The sequence below is a fragment of the Eleutherodactylus coqui genome, chromosome 2, assembly GCF_035609145.1.
Source record: "Eleutherodactylus coqui strain aEleCoq1 chromosome 2, aEleCoq1.hap1, whole genome shotgun sequence".
NCBI classification, from domain to species: Eukaryota; Metazoa; Chordata; class Amphibia; order Anura; family Eleutherodactylidae; genus Eleutherodactylus; species Eleutherodactylus coqui.
In genome coordinates, this window is record NC_089838.1 from 337,384,949 (window position 1) to 337,406,927 (window position 21,979).

Here is a 21,979-nt window from a genome sequence, read left to right on the forward strand (position 1 = left end):
AAAAACATAAAACTTATACTTATACTGTATATGCCTAATGGTGGAATTTGATGACAACAAGTGAATTGTTATTTAACCTAAATTAATTTATAGTGTTAGTAATCTGAGATGGTGCAGGTGTATTTGTAGGTGAAACCTTAACACATTCATTTAGGGACAATTACCACATGTAAAAGATTTATGAAGTGTTTCCTGTACGGATTTTCTAATGTCTTTATTTCTCAGACTGTATATAAGGGGGTTGATCAAAGGAGTAAACATAGTATATAGTAGGGATAGGATTTTACTCCTGGAGAAAGTTTGACTTTTTTGGGGAATAATATAAAGGCTGAAAATAGTCCAGTAGAATATGGAGACTACAATGAGGTGGGAGCTGCAGGTGGAGAAGGCTTTATGTCTACCAGTGATGGATGGAATACTTAGGACTGTTATAATAATATAAGTATAAGACACTACAATGATTGTGGTTGGGATTATTACAATTGGAATGCCTAATACATAAATCTGCAAGTGGACACTGAAGGTTTCAGAGCATGCAAGTTCTAGTAAGGGGACAAGGTCACAGAATAAATGGTCAATAATATTTAGTCCACAAAAGTTTAGCTTTGCTATAGTTATGGTGTAAAACAAAGTGATGGAAAACCCAGGCAACCAACAGATGATGGTCAATATCACACAACATGTATTTGTCATGATGGAAGTGTACCGGAGAGGATTACAGATGGCCACATATCTGTCAAAAGACATCACTGTGAGAAGATAACATTCAAATATTTCTGAGCTGCCAAGGAAATAAAGCTGAATCAGACAACCCGTAAAAGTAATCGTGCCTCCATTATTCATTTGCACATGAAGCATGTTGGGGACAATATCTGTAATGACCAAGATGTCACTGATGGACAGTTGTGAGATGAAGAAGTACATTGGAGTGTGGAGGGTCTTGCTGGTGGACACCAGAGTGATGATCAGGAGGTTCCCACATATTGTCCCACAGTAAACCACCAGGAAAAGAGAAAATAGCAAAATTCTTAAACTATGGCTCACTTGAAATCCTAAGAGGAAAAATTCTGTGACCTCAGTCAGATTGTTTGCCTACATACAGAAAAACTAGTAATTAAAAGAACAGTAATAAACAAAATAAAAGATTTGTTTTCTCTTATTAATTAACAGCTAGAATTGAAGAAAGCTTCTAAAGTCCTTCTCCTAGTCCTAGTGTGCCATTATAACCACTGTCAGTCTATTAGGTCTTATAGTTTTTCTATTTCAGGCTGTGGACTTACAGTAGAATTCAAAATATTTTATTGACTGTGATGTTTAATTGCATGCAGTAAATGTGGTTTAATCAAGACAGTGGTCCAAAAAGCTTAGAAAAAGATCATTGCCTTGTACAAAAAAGGAAATTGATACAAATTGATAGGAAAGGCACTGAATGTTCCTAGAAATACAGCTGGCATCATTTCACAAGTTCAAAGTTAAAAGAACACTGGCTATACTACCTGACATGGCAGAAAGAGGAAGCTATCACCAGCTGCCACCAGATTCCTGAAGACACAGGTGGTCAAAATCCCATGAGTGACTGTAAAGACCTGCAGCAATACGTTGGTGGCTTCTTTAAGTCTGGTCATGGGTGAATGGGACATTAGAATGGCTGTTCTCATCTCAGCTATGTTTGTCAGAGATAAGAATGCCTTTTTAATGTATAATGGCTGAAGCCTGAAATCACAAACATGCTGCTGGTACAGTCATAATACATCAGTATAATAGATCACTGGAAGAGAATGACATGCACATACGGTATAATAAACTATGGTATCAAATCCATACTGTTGATTCTGATAGTGCTAATGCATCCATAGAATAAATATTAGGAAGCATACCATATGTACACATAGTAAGCACATATGGCAAATACTTAGAGAAAAGTGGTAAATTGGAATCTTGAATCTGAAAACCTAATGCTGGTATCTTAATGGAAGCTCAAGGAGGACACAAATCGCCTGCAGAGCAGAAGAGTGGTGTATGCCTGTATACTTTTCATTCTGAAATTCCTGACATTGTTTGTTTTTCTGGTCTTCCACCATGCACAACATTACATTTATTATATACTATATACGGAAATTATCGTGACTGATACATTTGAGGATACAATTTACAGCATTGCAGCACCTTGTAGCTAAATTATTATAACATGATAAATGTAAATACATACATTTCTAGATTTCCTTGAAAAAGATGTGAACTGGATCAAAATGATGCACGTGAAATGATCTGTTAGTCTACTGTACATCTCAGAATGAAAACTACACAAGTCTGAGCATTAACCCCTTAACGACTGCCCCATCGGGAAACTACGTCCTCAGTAAGTAGGCTTTAATCCTAGAGGACATAGTTTTATGCATCCTCTTTGGATTGATGCCCACTTGCCTGAGGATGTGACAGCTCCATGCTGTCAGTGCCCGCTGGTAGCCGACAGCATGGAGCTGTTATCCCAGGATACGGGCAGTCCCCACCGGCATTGCGATTGGCGCTATCCAATGCATAGCGCCGATCGCAAAAAAGTAAATAAAACAGTGCAAAAAAGTAAATATTCAGCTGCCCTGATGGATAGGATCCATCAGAGCAGTTGAAAATACTCACGCGGCTTGTCCCCGGTGTCCCCCGGAGATCGGGTCCTCCCGGACCCGCCGGCGGTCTTCTGCGCATGCGCGCCAGCCGATGACGTCAGGCGCATGGGCAGAAGCCCGGGAGCCCCTGGCAAATTTTAAATCTCCTGTCTCCCGGCTCCTGAAGGTAGCCGGGAACCAGGAGGTGTTACCGGGGACCGCTGTGAGCGGTCCCCGAGCACGCGATCGCCGCTATGCATTGGATAGCGGCGATCACGAAAAAGTAAAAAAAAAGTTTAAAAAAAGTCAGTTTCACCTGATCCATGAGGGGAGGTGAAAATACTTACCTAAGTCCTCCCCGATGTCCCGATGTCCGGGGACCCGAATCCCCGTCTGCGCATGCGCGCCCGATGATTGACATCGGGCTCGTGCCCAGACGGGCTCGAGCCCCGGGAAATTTAAAATCCTTCTGCTCTTGGCTGCCATGTGTAGCCCGAAGCAGAGAGATTATACCGGGGACATGATCACTGTTATCCAATGGATGACAGTGATCATGTAAAGTTAAAAAAAAACTGTAAAAAGTGAAAAAAAAGTGTAAAAGTAAAAAAAAAGTGTAAAAAAAGTTTTAAAAAAGCTTGCGTTTCATCTCCCCCCACGGATCATATCCGTGAGATAGGATGAAATGACGTACCTAAGGCCCGCAGATTTATCCGCGGACCTTACCCCAGCTTCTGTGCACGCGCCCGTCGCCAAAATGGCGGACGCATGCGCAAAAGCCGTGGATTGCCAGGATAATTGAAAATCTCCCTGCTCCTGGCTACAAAACTTAGCCGAGAGCCTGAAGATTTCACGGGGGACCGCAGTAAGCGGTTCCTCGTCACGTGTTCGCCGTTATCCAATGGATAATGGCGAACGCGCAAAAGTAAAAAAAAGGTGAAGGTTCATCTCCCCTCACCGATGCGATCGGTGAGAGGAGATGAAACTTTTTACTGGAGGCCTCCGTATTTGCACCCCGATGCGATCTTCTCCCATGAACTTTCCCGGATCCTGGGCATGCGACCGCCGGCAAAACACCGGACACATGTGCAGGAGTCGGTGAGCCCAGGAAATTTAAAATCTCCTTGCTCTCAGCGACCAATGGAGTAATATATAAACAAGCTGACTACCTTACATATGAGCTAATATATATATATATATATATATATATATATATATATATATATATATATATATATATTCTATTAAAGGACAATTAACTTAGATTTGCTGATGCATTATCCATTCCATGTTTTTTATTTTACCCATTGTAACACCATCTGTGCAGGTCATGCAATTATGTGTCCATTACCTGCACTATATAATGCAGGTATGTTGTATGTGTTTTTTATGCTTGAGAAAAGCCGAGATTACGGCCGAAACGCGTCGCAATAAAATAATTTTTCGTACACATCTTCTGAATCCTATATGCCATCTTGGATTCAGGGGTGCTTAATCATTAGCACCCCTGCGAAGTAAGTAATATCCGTTATTACACGAACTCCTCTTATTAACCTGGATGATCTGTTCTTTTCCGTAACACCGGAGCGCTGGTTAATTTTCTTTTGTTTGTGATAAAAAGGTAGCGATCTACCTTAGGCCGGTCTCACATGACCGGATAGGAATTACGGATTCTGCATGCGTCTGATCCTCGCTAATACGCAGATCAATCGCATTGGATTACACAATTCCGCTTACATTAACATTATTGGGTCGGAATTGTGTAATCCACTCGCAGAAAAGAGAACGCAGCAGGTTCTATTTTACCGCGGATATCTGCAACATAGAGCCCATTGTGCTCCATGGTCGCGGATATACCCGCAGCCCATACGCAACTACCTTGTATACGGGCTGCGGGTACCAAGCGTCATCGCTAAGTGACGGTGGGGAAATACAAACAAAAAAAAGGTACTGCGCATGACCGCCTGTGTGAGTACGCAGTTATGCGCAGTACATTACGCGGCCGTACACAGGGTCACAGACGGGCTCACAGCTGGGATCCGCTGCGGGCCTCTGCAAGCGGATTCCACCTACGGCTGCGTGAGCCCGGCGTTATTCAGACCGCTACCTGTGATACGTATTTTACAAGAAGCCCCGGGAACGCTCGCCTTCTGTTGAGCGCCTTCTGTGCGAGACCGCCGCACCTCATCAAGCTTACGGAGACTCACAGAGCGCCACTTTTTACACCCCATACCCATCACTGAGGTCACGAAATACCCCCAAAAAAGCATGAGGAGAGGGGAGGAGATACCCGGTTTTATTGCCCCATGTACCCATCCCAACCAGCCTCCGTAATTACTCCTGTCTTCGGAAATACTACACAGCTAACATTATTACTTTTATCTAAGATTTGGGGAACGCCGAAAAGGGCGCGGAGGGCTAGGGGTGTGTGGGGGGGGGGGGGATATTTTTAGGGAGTCAATTTTTATTCCATACAAATGAACAATGGGGCCTGGGATTTATTCAGTTGTGCCCTGCAATCCAACGGGTGTTTCCTCCATTATGGGCCTAACCATGTGTCCTATAAGTAGATTAGGGCCACAATGGGTATGTTTTTGAACACGGGACAAACAGGGTGATCCATTTGGGGGTGAAAGTCTTCATTCCTATGTACACTGTACAAAAAAAACAGTTTTTAAATTGACAAAATTGACAAAAAAATGAAAATCGTAATTTTTTCCTTCTGCTTTGCTTACATTTATTCAAATACTGTGGGGTCAAAATACACAATACACCCCTAGATGAATTCATTAAGGGGTCTAGTTTTTAAAATGGGGTCATTTGTGGGGGTTCTCTATCGTTTTGGCTGCTCAATGGCTCTATAAGTGGGCGATTGGGCCTGGAATTTATTCCGTTGTACCCTGAAATCAAACGGGTGCTCCTTCCATTATAGGCCTAGCCATGTGTCCTTTAAGTAGATTAGGGCCACAAGGGGTATGTATCTGAACACAGGACAAACAGGGGTATCCATTTTGTGGTGAAAGTCTTCATTCCTTTGTACATTGTACAAAAAAAACTGTTTTTAAATTGACACAACTGCCAAAAAAATAAAAATTGTAATTTTTTTTCCTACTGCTTTGCTTAGATTTATTCAAAAATTGTAGGGTAAAAATACACAGTACACCCCTAGATGAATTCATTAAGGGGTCTAGTTTTCAAATTGGGGTCATTTGTGGGGGTTCTCTGTCGTTTTGGCCGCTCAAGGGCTCTACAAGTGGGCAATGGGGCCTAAATCACTTTCATGCTAAATTTCTGTTCTGAAAGCCACCGACTACTTCTTTCATTTTGCGCCCCGTTGTGCATCCAGACAAAAGATTAGGGCCACAATGGGTATGTCTCTGAACACGGGACAAACAGGGGTATCCATTTTGGGGTGCAAGTCTTCATTCATGTGTGTGTTGTACAAAAAAAGCAGTTTTTAAAACGACAGAATTGCCAAAAAAAATCACATTTTTTTCCTTTTGCTTTGCTTGAATTCATTCAAAAACTGTGGGGTCAAAATGGGCAGTACACCCCTAGATAAAATCATTAAGGGGTCTAGTTTTCAAAATGGGGTCACTTGTGGGGGTGCTCTTTGGTTTTGGCTGCTCAAGAGCTCTACAAAGTTCTATGGGCCTAAAACGCCTTCAAGCAAAATTTATGTTCTGAAAGACACCGACTACTTTCATTTTGGGTCCCGTTGTGCATCCAGACATAAGATTAGGGCCACAATGGGTATGTTTCTAAACACGGGAGAAAAGGGGGTATCCATTTTGGGGTGTAAATCCTCATTTTCATTGGCACTATAGGAAAAAATATGTCTTTAAAAATGACATATTTGCAAAAATATGAAATTTTATTTTTTCTCCTCTAAATTGAATTAATTCCTGAAAAAAACTGGTAGGGTCAAAATACTCATGACACCCCTCAGTGAATACATTAAGGGATGTAGTTTTTAAAATGTGGTCATTTGGGGGGGTATCTATTATTCTGACACTCATGAGCCTTTGCAAACTTGGCTTGGTGCAGGAAAGCAAAGTATTCCTCAAAATGCTGAAAAGTAATGTTAAATTTGTACGCCCTATAAATGGTTAAAAAAAACACAAACGTTTTTCAAGTGTGCATTCAGAATAAAGTAAACATATGGAAATATATATCTTATCAAAAATTTGTACAGTATGTTTGGACATATTTGAGATATTACAGTTGAAAATGTGAAAAAATGACAATTTTTTCAAAATGTTTCCAATATTGGTACTTTCAATAAATATACACAAATTATATTGGTCTCTTTTTACAACCAAAATGAAGTACAACATGTGGCGAAAAAAAAAAATGTCAGAATCACTTGGATATGTAAAGCCTTTACGGAGTTATGCTACGTTGAACGACGCATGTCAGATTTCCAAAATTTGGCTCCGTCACTAAGGCGCAAACAGGCTTCGTGACTAAGGGGTTAATCATTGAGTAACTGATGATTTTTTTGTATATAGTGGAATTCATGTCTGGTCCAGAAGGCTCAAAGTAAACCAGACCTCAACCAGTTAAGCTCCATAATTTAATTTTATTATACAAAACCTAAACAAAAAAAAATCATATAAAACCACAAACTCAAAGCCCTCTGCCCATCCTTCCCAAGAGAGGAAAAAAGGAAAAAAAGAACCAGATCTAAATACTTTTAATACCTTAGAATTTCTGTGATGATAATCCATTACTTGTCATTTACTTGAGGAATCTAAACCATTTGACTGCTCCATCGAACCTAAAAGAAAAAGAAAATCTACTTAGTCACTGAGTAAAGTATACTTTCTACTCTCTAAATTCAGCACACGGACTGTTTTCTCAATTGCAAAAAAAGAGAAATAATACACCTTGATGCAACATATTTAGTAGCTCTAAATAAGTATGGTACATTTTTATCTAACTCTAGTAAATGTATTTTATATATATATTCCTGACACTTTGTGCATAATCTTAAAATGATCCTCCACTCGGGAACTTAGTATTCATATGCAAGTCAGTACATACAGGGGGTGATCATCTGCTATTTATTTTGCCTTCGATATTGCTCATTGGCTACTTTTTAGCTCATCACTATTACAACAAAGCTGTGATCTCTAACTATAGTTTAGCTACAGTGCATAATCTGAAGTAGTCTAAGACACACTCCCTGTGTCATCATTGGTACAGGCTGCGTCCTTAGCAGTTAGGGGATGTAAAAAGCTGAGCTAAAATGCAGTCAAAGACCAAGAGCTGAAAAAAGTATAAATAACTGGTGATAATCCTCAATAGGTTCCGATTAGAGATGAGCGAGCGCCAAAATGCTCGAGTGCTCGTTACTCGAGTCGAACTTTCAGTGATGCTCGAGAGGTCGTTTCGAGTAACGAACCCTATTGAAGTCAATGGGCGACTCGAGCATTTTTGTATATGACTGGTGCTCCGCTAAGGTTTTCATTTGTGAAAATCTTAGCAAATCACCAAAGTCATGTAAAAAACACAGAAATGGATTAGGTAGGCGAGGAGCAACATGCAGGGCTGCATTTCGGGCTCCGAGGTCTCACTGTTAAGCCACAATAGTGGCAAGAGTGAGACCCCCCCCCCCACTGTCAGCATAACGATCGTTCTCCTCTGTCACAGCTGTAACAGCTGTGCCAGAGAAGAACGATGTTAGCCCATTGAATTCAATGGAGCCGGCAATACAGCCGGCTCCATTGAATTCAATGGAGCCGGCAATACAGCCGGCTCCATTGAAAGCAATGGGCTGCCGGCGAGCGCGGGATGAATTTTCGGGAAGGGCTTAAAAATATAAGCCCTTACCTGAAAAAGAAAGATTTTAGTGTAAAAACGAATAAAGATGCAGGCATTCTCTTCAATGGAGCCGCTGCTGCCGGCGACTCCATTGAAGACAATGGTCCGCTGGCACACCTGAATTCTTTTTCAGGGAAGGGCTTTACATATAAGCCATTCCCTGGAAATGAATTAAAAGTGATTTAAAAAACAAAAAAAAATAGATACTCACCTCCCTTCAGCTGCCGGGGCACAGCCGCGTCTTCTCCTGCTGTCCCCTGCACTGTGGTGCTGAACTGCTGTCATTCAGCTGAGAGTTGCGCTGAGCCAATCAGAGGCAGCACTCACTCACCCATTCATGAATTCCTGAATGGGTGTGAGTGAGATCTGCCTCTGATTGGTCAGGCTGTGACCAATCAGAGGCAGCTCATTCAGCAGGCGGGGATTTTAAATCCCCGGCTGCTGACTACTACAGAAAGCAGTTCCGGAGAACTGCCAGCTGGCCGCAGCTGAACTCCGTCTGCCGGGACCAGGTGAGTATATATATTTTTTTTATTTTTACACATTTCTGGATGAATTGCAGGGAAGGGCTTATATATTTAAGCCCTTCCCGAAAATTCATTGTGCGATCGCCGGCAGCCCATTGCTTTCAATGGAGCCGGCTGTATTGCCGGCTCCATTGAATTCAATAGGCTAACATCGTTCTGCCGGGACAAGGTGAGTATATATATTTTTTTTACTTTTTACACATTTTAGGATGATTTTCAGGTAAGGGCTTATATTTTTAAGCCCTTCCCGAAAATTCATCCCGCGCTAGGCGGCAGCCCATTGCTTTCAATGGAGCCGGCTATACTGCCGGCTCCATTGAATTCAATGGTCAGTGCTCGTTTAATCGAGACGAGCACCGCGTGGTGCTCGTCTCGAGTAATGAGCATCTCGAGCACCCTAATACTCGAACGAGCATCAAGCTCGGACGAGTATGCTCACTCATCTCTAGTTCCGATGTATATACCAATTTTGAGCTCTAGATTGGAGAGTTGCATTAAATAGACTTTAACATCTATTGCTTCAAAGGTTTACTCACAACACTTGCATCAGATATCCTTTAGCTCTCAAATATATTTATTAAGTTCAGTTTCCTGCATTAATCTCAACTATATTCTGAAGAATCAGGGAAAATGATTAAAAATTTAGACAGCAGCTTCCCTAATACCTCTCATCATTAGCAAAAAACCTTCACCATCCTCTCACATCTGGAACAGAATGTCCATGACAATATATGAAATCCTAAAAGGCCCTACAATTATTAAAATAGAACAAAATGAACCTCTCACCCCTAACTACAAACCCAATTTCTTAGAAGCATTAAATCTTTATAAACTACTCACAAGGTCCCATGATCTATAACACAATACATTATTACATCCATTATGGTTCAAATCTATCTCTCGCCAAACCTTGCAAAAAATTAAACTCTAAGCTTCACAAAGGAGTGCTGCTAGACTCAGCCACACACAAACCATGGTTCTTAAGAGAATGGGGAAAATAATTAAACATTACCCTGTCTAAAGAAAATACAGACAAAATCCTAAGCAATTCTCATGGTTTTTCAAGATGAGTTTGCATTCAAGAAAATTAAGTTAAACTTTGAACGAGACTGTACGAAACACCACATTACTATTCAAATGGAACTTAACACCCTCTGATAGCTGTTGAAGATGTGGCCTTCAGGGGACACCGTCTTACGTATTTGGTGGAGTTCCAAGGCATAGTTCCATATTGGAAACCGATATTTTCCCAAATCAACAAAATTTGCTTGACCTCACTAAACTTGTCACCTGAGGAGGTATTACTGTGGCAACCTTCTAAAAACTTTATACCAAGAAAAAACACCTTGCCAACAATCTTACTATCCACAGCCAAGCTACTCACCCCTCTAATGTGGCAAAACAGTGAACCCCCTTCTCTAACCCAATGGGAAAATAAAATTCATCCAATATTCTACTTTGAGGAACTCATGTGCTTGGAAAACGGCACCAGAACTAAATTCCTAACAACATGGTCACCATCAATTAAATATAAAAAATAACGTATGGTTATACTAATACTAATCTGGGTAACCCATCTCCGCTTCACCGCAAACACACCTCCCTCATCCACTTAAAGCCTTACACAAAGTCATTAGAAATAAACCTCATAAATAATAAAATAGAAAGTCTCCAGACCAGGAACTCTTAAGAACCTGCCTAGACGACTCCGTCCTCCTACATCCCTATCCTATGATTTATAGGTTATCGTTTTATAGTTTTATGTTTTATGATAAAGTTAAAAGACATAAGCCGTTCAGGGTTAAAATACCTATAAGAATACTCCTAGGTGTTTAAACTGCATCATATTGTACCTCCTGTGGGACCTGCATATCTTGATTACAAGCATACATATTTCCTGTACAGTTGAGTAATCTGCCTTGATATTTGTATGTCTTGTTACATACTTCCTAATAAAAAGAGATTGCTTAAGCAAAATTTAGACAACATTCCAGTTTAATTTATGATATTTATGTACAAAATGAAAGGCCAGGTAACATAACTCTGAGCAGAGTTTTTGCCTTTTTCTCAGGAGTTTCCTTTGTTTTTGAAAATTGAGAAAAAAAGAAATAAATAATGAACAGCTTCATTTTGAGGGCATGGGATTTATTAAGTTGGTAAAAAATTTTCTTCACAGAATAAGAAGAGAAAATAAAGTATATAATTTAGTAAGAGTTAAAGGAAGACTTAAAGATGGTTGCCAGTTGTAAACATGTGATGACCTATCTGTAGAATAGGCCATCAATTACAGATTGGCAGAGGTCTACCACCCTGGACCCTTGCAGATCAGATGTACACCAGGCCAGTGTGCTCATGTACTAAGCTGATTTCTTCAGGAATAATTTAGCCCCATTTTCACTGCTATGGACTGACTTGGTAATACAGGCAAAATTCCAATTCACTGCAATGTACAAATAGTACAGCACCTCCAAATAGACGATAGGTTTAAAAGGAAAGGGACTTATGTCGCACAAGCGGGGAAGTCCCTGGTGGAGGACTGACCCCCTAGCAAATGAAGTCCTGGTTTGCTTTGTAATAATTATTATCGATTATTGCAACTCGTTGCTGTTCGGCCTCCCCTGCACCAGACTCTACCCCCTCCAATCCATCCTGAATGCGGCAGCCAGGCTCATCTTCCTGTCCAGCCGCTACTCGGATGCCTCTGCACTGTGCCAGTCACTGCACTGGCTGCCTGTTAAATACAGAATTCAATTTAAACTCGCCACCTTCATCCACAAAGCCCTCCACAGTGCAGCGCCCCCCTATATCGCCTCCCTCATCTCAATCCATCAACCAGCCCGGGCTCTCCGCTCTGCTAATGAAACCAGACTGAGCGCCCCTTTAATTCGAACTTCTCATTCCCGCCTTCAAGACTTCTCCAGAGCAGTACCGGTCCTCTGGAATGCACTACCAAAGGCTACCCGAGCAATCCAGGACTCGCAGAACTTCAGGCGTGCCCTAAAAACGCACCTCTTCAGGGAGGCATACCGAATTCCCTAAACAAACCCCTCTGTACTCCGCCTGATAACATGCTCCCTGACCTACTGACTGCAATCCCTGCTAGCCATCAAAAACCGCTCCTGCAGTCATACTGTTTCTGCCATCACACGGCTAAATGTCTGACCATTGTCTATGTGTATAACATCGCTCACTCTCCACCTCGCCATACCGTGCACATCTCCAGCCCCTTTACCTTCTGTATCACCCCATTACTTGAAGTATGTAAGCTCGTTGGAGCAGGACCCGCACCCCTATTGTTTCCATCAATCGATTACTATGTAACCGTGGTTCTGTAATGTTTGTACTTTTGTCTTTCTGTATCCCCCGTCTATGTAAGCGCTGCGGAATATGATGGCGCTATACAAATAAAGATTATTATTATTATTATTAAATAACCTTACATCCCACGGAGAATCCATGGCTTGGAGTGCAGCAAGAGAAGAACCCACATCCAGTAGAATGTGGGTAAAGTGCAAAATGAAAAAAATAGAAAAAATTATCTGTGCTCCTAAGGGTTCCAATTCACAAGTAGAGGATTACCATGGGATGGGATGGAAAGGGATAATTCACTTCAATGGGAACTTTGCCTATAATACTAAGCCTGGCCACTACAGTGGGAATAAAACTGTCTATTTCCTGCAAAAATTAGTTCAATGCACAAGAACAATGGCCCAGTGAACAGCTGCTCAGCAAAGGTCCTGGTTGGCAGACCCTTGCTGATCAATAGAGGTGAGCGAGCATACTCTCTAAGGCAAACTACTCGAGTGAGTAGTGCCTTATGCGAGTACCTGCCCGCTCGTCTCTAAAGATTCGGGTGCCGGCGGGGGGCGGGGAGCAGCGGGAGAGAGCGAGGAGGAATGGGGGGAGGAGAACTCTCTCTTACTCTACCCCCCCCCCCCCCCCCGCTCACTCCCACAACTCACCCCTCTCCCCCGCTGGCACCCAAATTTTTAGAGACGAGTGGGGAGGTACTCGCATAAGGCACTACTCGCTCGCTCCCTGCGCTGAGCCAATCAGAGGCAGCACTCACTCACCCATTCATGAATTCATGAATGGGTGAGTGAGAGCTGCCTCTGATTGGTCAGGCAGCTCATTCAGCAGGCGGGGATTTTAAAGCCCTGGCTGCTGAATACTACTCACAGCAGTTCAGGAGAACTGCCGGCCGGCCGCGACTGAACTCTGTCTGCCGGGACCAGGTGAGTGTATATATTTTTTTTATTTTTACACATTCCTGGATGAATTTCCGGGAAGGGTTTATATTTTTAAGCCCTTCCCGAAAATTCATCGTGAGATCGCCCGCAGCCCATTGCTTTCAATGGAGCCAGCTGTATTGCCGGCTCCATTGAATTCAATGCGCTGGACAGCGCTGAACTGCTACGGCCCGTTTCTATTGAAACACGGCTAGGAGCAGTTTTTTCGGGCGATTTTTTGGGGCCCGGTCACGCGATTTGCGGATGCGCATCCGTCATGGATCCGCAAATCGCAGGAAAAAACCGCCTGTGTGACTAAGGCCTAACTGTGATTGGCTTATTCTGAGCATAACCACGTCCCCCAAAATACGAGGGTGTTCATACTTATCAATTACATTTTTTTAGTTTTGTTATTTTTATCTTTTCACCCCACAAGACTTCATCTTGTTTTTCAATGGAATTGCATAGGTAATAGGTCACATCAAAGATGAAAATAGATCTAAAATAATTCATCTTTGTTGTTATTTTTTAGCAAAACATTGTATTTTAACAGGGATGTGTAGACTTTTTAAAATGTGCTTTTTTGTGCATATTACATACCCAAACTCCCAAAATAATTGTCATAGACGTTCCCCTAGACCAAATAACCCTGAATTGGACATGCAATATATTGAAATATGTGTGCAGTAGACAGTTATTAAGAACAACATTGTATGATTCCCTTCTAGATTAACTAGATATTTTTGTAAATATTTTGTATTTTAGAACATTTTCAAACATTAGAAAATACACAAAACAACAGATTAAGCAATATTTAACTCAGAGATACTGTATTAAGCAATGCACAAAAGTCCTCAATAAAGATTGTTTTGGTGGGGACATGAGTAGGGTCAACCAGAGAGTGGGTACAGAAAACCAATCAAATGAGTAAGTACCTCAAAGTAATTGTAAAAAGTGTGTAATTTCACGTATACATGTTAACAAAGAGCCAACTTTAATGCCTTAAGCACAAATGAGCAAGAAGGAAAGAAATAAAAAAGAGAACCAAGGAGTTCAGTTTTAGAGTGGATTAAAGTGGTAAGCTCCTCCATCTTCTGAACATCTTCAACCTTATGAGCATATTGAGCCATGGAGGGTGATAAAGTGGACTTTTAGTGAGTTAGGATACAGGAGTTTGCAGCATTAATAAAATATTTGAGTAGTGACTTATGGTAGGTACTCAGAGGGAGTTCATAAAGAAGAAGACTGGAGTTTTGGGAACTTGTAGATGAAGGATTTAGCAAATAGGACAATACATACCATACAAATCCCATTACGTGTGGGCAATTCCAGAAAATGTGATAAGGGTGCACTTTAAGTCACCACATCACCAGCATGCTGAAGTGGATGAAAAATATATTTTGTGCAATTTAAAAGGCATGCAATAATGAGCAGTTTATAGCTCATCTCCTGGCATTTGTCGGGATTGGAGGATTTTTTGTGCCAATTAATATATGCTATCCAACTGGGCAGGAGAAGAAAAACGATGTCAAGACCATTTTTCCATTTATAAACAAATATAAGTATGGATAGCGCTCCAGACAATGGAAAAAATTGGGAGTTTAGAATGGACTCACCTGATGTTTAACACACGACAGTTGACAGGCGTCCAAGGTTGCGCTTAACGTACTCTGATAGTAAAAGCCAAACAACCACCAAATCCTTGAAAGGCATCCTAGTACGCAGGGAGAGCATCACAAGAAATCCCCAGATTGTGGTAACACCTCAGACTTATAAAAAGCAAAGTTAAAGTAAAAACTTCCCATGCTCCTGGTGGGTCGGATATATGGAGTATATCAGACAAACAATGGCAAAAATAAAGTTATCAATTTACTTCGTAGAGGATTCCTCTATAATCCAGGTCAGCTCCAAGAAACCCCGATAGGCTGTTGTAAGAGTCAAAACAGAAGCCAGTCTGAAGCACTGATATGTAATATTAAAACTGTAAGTGAAAAAATGGGTCTCTACCTGAATTTAAATAAAAGACTAAAATTATGTCAACTGCAAAAAATGGTGAAATTCAAATCAAAATTGACAATGAGGTCATAGAATGCGTACAAGACCTTTTTCTTCGTTGGTTAAAAAATTGACCAGGCTGGAGAATCTATGCCAGAGATAAAACGTAGGATAGTATTGGGGCAAAGCGCAATGCTAAACTTGGACAAAATCTGGAAAAGTAGGGATATCAGTATAGCAACTAAACGCAGGAAAGTGCAAACCCTCATTCTCCCCAGAGCCATTTATGGATGTAAAGCTGGACTGCGAAAAAAGCTAAAAGAAGACACATTGATGCGTTTGAGCTGTGGCACTGGCCAAAGTTGCTGCATATATACCCTGGGCAGCAAGAGTAACAAGAAGAGAAGTCCTGAATCATATAAGATCCGATATATCACTGGATGGGAAGATGGCCTGGCTCAGGCTTACATATTTTGGCCATGTAATGCGATCAGAGTGACTAGAAAAATCTATAATGTTGGCACAGATTAGTGGCAAAAGAAGACCTGGAGCCAAAGAATGTGTTGGCTTGATACTGTCAAAGCTGATACTGGCATGGATATCACACAACTGAAAGAAGCCGTGCAAAACTAAAAAACATGGAGGGAGCTCGCCTTTAGGGTCGCCGAGGGTCGTGAATGACTAAATGGCTAAAAATAACAACAGTTAAAAAATGTTTTTATTACTATTTTAAACAAACAGGAACAAAAAATATAAAAAATGTATGTATAAAAAATAGTAATAAAAAGACACACATTTATAGTATATGCATGTTAATAGTATAATGCATACCACACGCTTCTGAGGCAATAAATCTCCTTCTTCCAGCCAATTGGGCTTACCCAAGTAAGCTGACCTCGATTATAGCGGCATCCCACTGGCATTGTGGACTCCTCTATAAAGTAACTTTTTTTTCTCAATTGTTTGTCTGAAATTCCTCATATCACCGAGCCACCAGGAGCAAGGACATTTTTTATGCTAACTTTGCTTATTCTCCCATTTAAGGCTGGTTGCACCAACCATGCTGTTGATCCTGATTTTGTTAAACTGTGGTCAACTATTGAACCTGCTTTAAGTAAAAAGTGCTGCGCCAATGCTTTTTAATCTAAGATTGACGAAGCTAAGTTCAAGTGATTGAGGGTAAAACCTAAAAGAAATATATTGTGCATGTTGATTGGTGATTGTAGTCAGGTGATCTTTCCAGCTATCAAAGCAATCATAGTGATAGTGAAAACATCTTCAATCAGCAAAAAATGTGGGTGCAATTTCATAACTTAGGAAAAGCCTGTCAGGCTACCAGCTTTGACCACCATCTTGGATTTTGGCTGCTAAACTAAGTTCAACTAGTTTTATCCGCCAAAATCAGGGAATGAAATTGAAGCCAGATATGAATCCCAATCACAGGTTAAACCATACTGGGGCAACATGTTTCCACTTTTTCTTTGATAAACTCTTGTTGATCTCAGATCAAAATTTGGTGCAATAAGCCTTCAATCAGCTAAGGAGATTAAAAATCCTGTGGTGGAGAAAGCAATATGACAGGGAGTGGCCAATTTGGCCAGTTCCAATGTATGCTCTTACAAAGGGAATCAGTCAGTCAGCTATGGAACTTTGCTGGAGGCAGAAACAAGCATAAGAAATCAGAAATTTGCATTAATATTTGGGTATCCTGTGGGACATATTGTGACATAGCCAATAACTCAGGGGTCTTTAGACATGAAGTGGAAGGTCCTGCACTTGCAAGCTGAATGCTAAATTATAGCAGCTTCAGGAGTAGTGTCTGCGGAAAACTGCAGGTTAACCAAACTAGAAAATATTGATGAAAAGGAAGGAGAAGCTGCTACTATGTTGAATGGTTTCATGAATTCTGGGAGTGCAGGGCTTATAGTTGGATGCAATTTCAATGAAACAGGAGTATGGAATCGATCCCAGGAATTAGGTGCAGTGGAAATGAAGAAAGACATTGCTCTATGGACATCCATTGCTTAATGGACCTATGTCTACACTAGTCTAGGACGCTTTGCAAAAGGGAGGTTCCATAATAAAACTTTAAATTAAGTAGACCCATATCACTATTAGACTTTGGTAAAAAGAGAAGAAAGCATGCTATCCTACTCAGGTCTATAGATAATGCTTGAATCCCTTCCAAACGTGTGCCAATTGGTATTGCTGTATTTGTCCATTAAAATATAACATTCCTATTTCCGCATGATGAATACCATCAGTAAAAATGTAGAAAAAATACACAAGGCCAGAATTGCACTTTTTGGTAACCCTGTTTACAGAAAAAAGTTGAATAAAAAGTGATTTAAAAAGAATGTATGGCATGTTAAATGGAACCACTGAGGGTGCGTTTACACAAGCGTGTTTTTGTGCGTACTTAGGTGCGTACATACATCCGCACCCAGGTACCAGCAAAAACACACGTGAACACAGCTGCGTGCTTGTTGTCAATGGAGCCGCGGCTGCTGCCGGCAGCTCCATTAAAAACAATGGTCTGCCGGAGCCCCTGCATTCTTTTTCAGGGAAGGGCTTTACATATAAGCCCTTCCCTGAAAAAGAAACATTTTAGTGCAAAAAAAAAAAAAAAAAAAAAAAAAACTTACCTGTCTGCCGCTGCTGTGACCCCCGCGGGCATGAAGAACACATTTGCCGCATGCGGCAAATGTTTCCTTCACCCCCGCTAGTTAAAAGAATTCCCTGCCGCTACATCTGCCACATCTGTGGCAGACGCAGCAAAGGGAATTCTTCCATTCTCAACCGCAGCTGTCACACATGACAGCTGCGGTAGAGAATCCTGCTGCCGGCATCCTGTCAATGGCCTGAAAACCCATTTTAAAAGTGTATAAAAAAAAAACCAATACTCACCTCCCTTCGAAAACAATTAGTGCATTTCCTACGGTGCATGCATGTCCTATATCTGCAGGCACGCACCTGCAAAGTACGGACATGTGCACACACCATAGGGAATGCATTGTTGCAAATAGAAGCGTGTTTTTGTGTGTGCGTATGTACGCACAAAAACACGCTTGTGTGAACGCACCCTGAAGGATAGAACTCATCCCATACAAAAAGCAATTCTTCATATAGCTATGTCGCCTAACAAAGAAAAAAATATTATGATTTTTTTTTTAAATTGGGGTGTAACAAATGAGAATGAAAAAAAAAAAGCAAAAAGAGCTACAGTGGGGGTGGGGCAGGGTTAAAATTGGGTGGGAATTTTATTTGTGGGGTTTTATAGAACATATACCTGGTAAGACATTCAATCTGTAGATATCCCATTGACTGGACCTGGTGTAAAGCCCTTTAGACCACAATTTAAAAAAGTATGTGTTTTTTTACTACCTTTACAAACTACTGTGTAATCCTAAAACTACTAGAATATGTCTACAGATATGGATTTACTTTGTACACTACCAGCTACTGGAGTGAGAGTGCAACAAAATGTGGGACTTAAAAAAAAAATAGCAGTCCTTAAATCTGTTTAAAAACCTCAATCCACTCAAAATGTTCCCCGGTTTCTACAAAAGTACACAAAGTAGAGAGTAAAGAGTAACATTTGTTATTTTATCTGCATAATCAAAATAGTAAATTTGTCCAACTTGTTTTTTGCCAAAGTGGGCATAATTTATGCCAGAACCCTGGCTCAACATCAGAAATAAATATGCATCTATGTGCCCTTTAAAGAACTTTAACCCACTCACTCCAGGGCGTAAATTTACATCCTGGCAGCGGGGTACTTCCTGCAACAGGGCGTAAACTTACATCCTGGGGATAGTGCGGGATCACTTATGATCTCGCGCCATCCCGCAGCGGGAGCCGGCTGTCAGTCATAGCCGGCCTCCCGCTGCAACAGCGTGGATGCATCAGAGATGCGCCCCCCACTGTTAATGCCTTCACTGCTGTGCTCCCTCTGTGACGTCACTGATTTCTCGGTTTATAATCGCAGAGAGCCCAACTGGTTGCAATGGCAACAGGATGCCAGACACTGGCAAAGAAAAGAAAATCCGCCAAAAATCGTTGCGTCCTTAAAGCCCAAAATAGGCCGTGTCCTTAAGGGGTTAAACTAGCCTGCTCCTTTGATTCTATTACCAGAAGATGCGCTGGTTGCCGAAGCTGTGGAGATTCCTGTTAATATCAGACTGATCACAGCATTGAGGTTGAGTCAGTAGTAAAGACCCTCAGAAATGGCAAGGCTGCTGGTGCTAAGATCGGCCCAGAAATACTGAAGCTCCACAATCCAACCTTGATTAATGATCTCACCGGCATCTTCAATGCTTGCCGGACAAGTGACTGACAAGAGGAGTTATTTTACAGTTGCTAAAAAAGGCTGAACTTTGAAAGTGCAATAACTGGCATGGCAGCAGACTTCTATCTGACCCAGGCAGAGCGGCCGATGTTAAGGAAATATATAAAGAGCCAAGTTCAACTTATAGATCTCTATCAGCAATTGTGGGCTTCCTTTTTAAGGTTAAATTGTTAATAAAAAAACACGGCCTGAAGCCCATTATCTACGTATTTAGCTTTTCAATAAATATATACTTCAGACATTTTAAGTGAACTTTATCAATGATAATTTATCATCTGTTGACTAACAATGGTTTCCTTATAACACTTACCTCAGATATTCTTTGGTTCTCATAATTCATTTTGAAATCCAGTTTCCTGCATAAATCTCAATTCTGCGGTGAGGAAATGTATTGGGGGAAAATAATGTAAATCCTAGATATGGCTGCCACAGTGTGCGGCCGTCAGGCACAAGGAAAGGAATGTAACAGATATTTATATACACACGCAGAAAGGAAGGGTGCCAGGGGTCTTGGGAGATTCCTTGCCTTTGTCTCTAGAGTCTCCTTTGTTTTAGCAAAATGAAAAAAATAAAAATAACTTGTAATTACCAACTTCATTGTGAGAATATGGCATTGATGAGTTTTATAAAGAGAGAAGCAAGGAAAAGTAAAGTGTGGAATAAAACATTGGATTATGGGAAGATTTAGCAAACATTGTTCCAGTTTCTTTAGTGCTGTTGGGGCGCCCACACACTTGCGTTTTCTTTAACGCTGCGATATCGCTGCATTTTTTAACGCAAATGTCAATGGGACTTTCTAATGTTAAAAACAAAAATCGCACTGCACAAAGTTGCAATGCGTTTTTAACATTAGAAAGTCCCATTGACATTCACATAAAAAACCACAACGTTACCGCAGCGTTAAAAAGACACAAGCGTGTGAGAGCCCTAAGGGCATGAAATTCCTTTTTATTTTCATTTAACCTTTTTATAACAAAACATATATATTTATATTTTCCTTTTTCTTATACATGTCTGACAAAGAAAATGATCAATATTAATGGCTTGTATGAAAACTATCTGCACTCTCCAGCGAATTGGAAGTGAAAAGCAATAATCTGGTCACATGGTGTAAGATTATAGAAAGCAAATAGGTTTATTTAAAAAAAAAGTTGCAGAGTAAAGGCCGGTAGCTAAAAAGATAAATGAGTTAGAAGTACAGCAGGTACAAAAGAGTGCAATTGTTATGTTCATGTGGGCAACTAAGCACCGGGCCCACACAAACGTGACCCAGGAGACACGAGTTAGGGGACAACTGTCCCTATGCTACAGGGAAGATGATAAGGCCCTACCTACTATACAGGGCGATCACCTTAATAAAAGCAGCCCACTGGAACCTCTGCTATGCTTTCCTTGAAAGGGTGATACTCTCAAACTGGTGAAACAGATACATTAAATACACAAACTCGCTTACCGCACAACCTCGCACACTAAAGCAGATGGTAAAGCTGAATATAAAAGCGAGGGATCATGTCTTGCAGTCCCCACTCTAGAAAGACACTAAACAGGCAGCATAGGATAACATTCACACAGCAACACACTAGGGTTCACATGCCAGACACACAACCACATAGAACAGGGTAGTTCACTCCTCATGTCTAGCCACCTGCTCTGACATAAGAACTTGACACTGTTCACACCATATACACATAACAGGGCTATCCACACCTAATGTCTGGCCACCTGCCAAACACTGGACTAGCCCCTGTTCAAACACAAAACACTTTTACAGGCATGCAAAACCTACAAACCCAAAAGTGAAGGGAAACCAGCTTCCTCAGCTCAATCATTCCACACCTGTAAGGCTATGCTGCTAGAAACCTATGTAGCACAACAGATCCCAGTCAGCACAACCTAACAGTATTGAATCAAGTGATGCAATCATTGTATGCTTGTTGCCTAATCCACACACATTGCTATCCAGTATGCCAGAAAGTGTAAAAGCATCCACAGTGATCATTCTGGCTAATGCTTTCTTCTCCATCCCTTTGGATCCATGCTGCTACCACATATTAGCCTTCATCTTTAAAGTCAGCTTAGTTGGACTAAATTCCTGTAGGGACTAGGCAGTTGTCCCTCAAAGTTTTCTCAGACACTGCTCAGTAATTTAAAGAGGTGCCAATCACCAGACAGGTGCATCCTTCTGTAATACATTGATGACCTTTTGCTAGCCTGTGAGGCACTTTGTAAAGAGCCAACTTACTATAGTTTCTCTATACAGTTGGATGTAAACCCTTTGCTTACAAGGTGCAGTATTGCCAGGAATGGGGTTCTTCCAAACCACAATTTTGTGAGTAAAAAAGTAGGGAGAAGTGGAGGTGAAACTTTTTAAAGAAGACATAACTCCCCCCTACTTTACCACTTCCAAACTGCAACAAGCCTTTCTCACTGTATTACCATAAAACAAACAGACAT

The 21,979-nt window shown here is 41.1% G+C and overlaps 1 protein-coding gene across 1 annotated transcript; it reads right to left on the reverse strand.

The window, feature by feature from the left end:
* Positions 1-150: 150 nt before the first annotated feature.
* LOC136610430 (olfactory receptor 1500-like) lies at positions 151-19,865 on the reverse strand. Its single transcript, XM_066589658.1, has 2 exons — positions 19,836-19,865; positions 151-1,092 (listed from the first exon to the last, which is right to left on the reverse strand). The coding sequence occupies exons 1-2, from the start codon at positions 19,863-19,865 to the stop codon at positions 151-153; spliced, it is 972 nt and encodes a 323-aa protein (XP_066445755.1).
* Between the last annotated feature and the right edge of the window lie 2,114 nt (positions 19,866-21,979).

Excerpts from the sequence above, each read along its gene's own strand:
- LOC136610430 (XM_066589658.1), bottom strand. The coding sequence starts at position 19,865 with ATGAATTATGAGAACCAAAGAATATCTGAG. Across the intron at positions 1,093-19,835 it reads AGAACCAAAGAATATCTGAG|GCAAACAATCTGACTGAGGT; the intron begins GTAAGTGTTATA and ends TTCTGTATGTAG.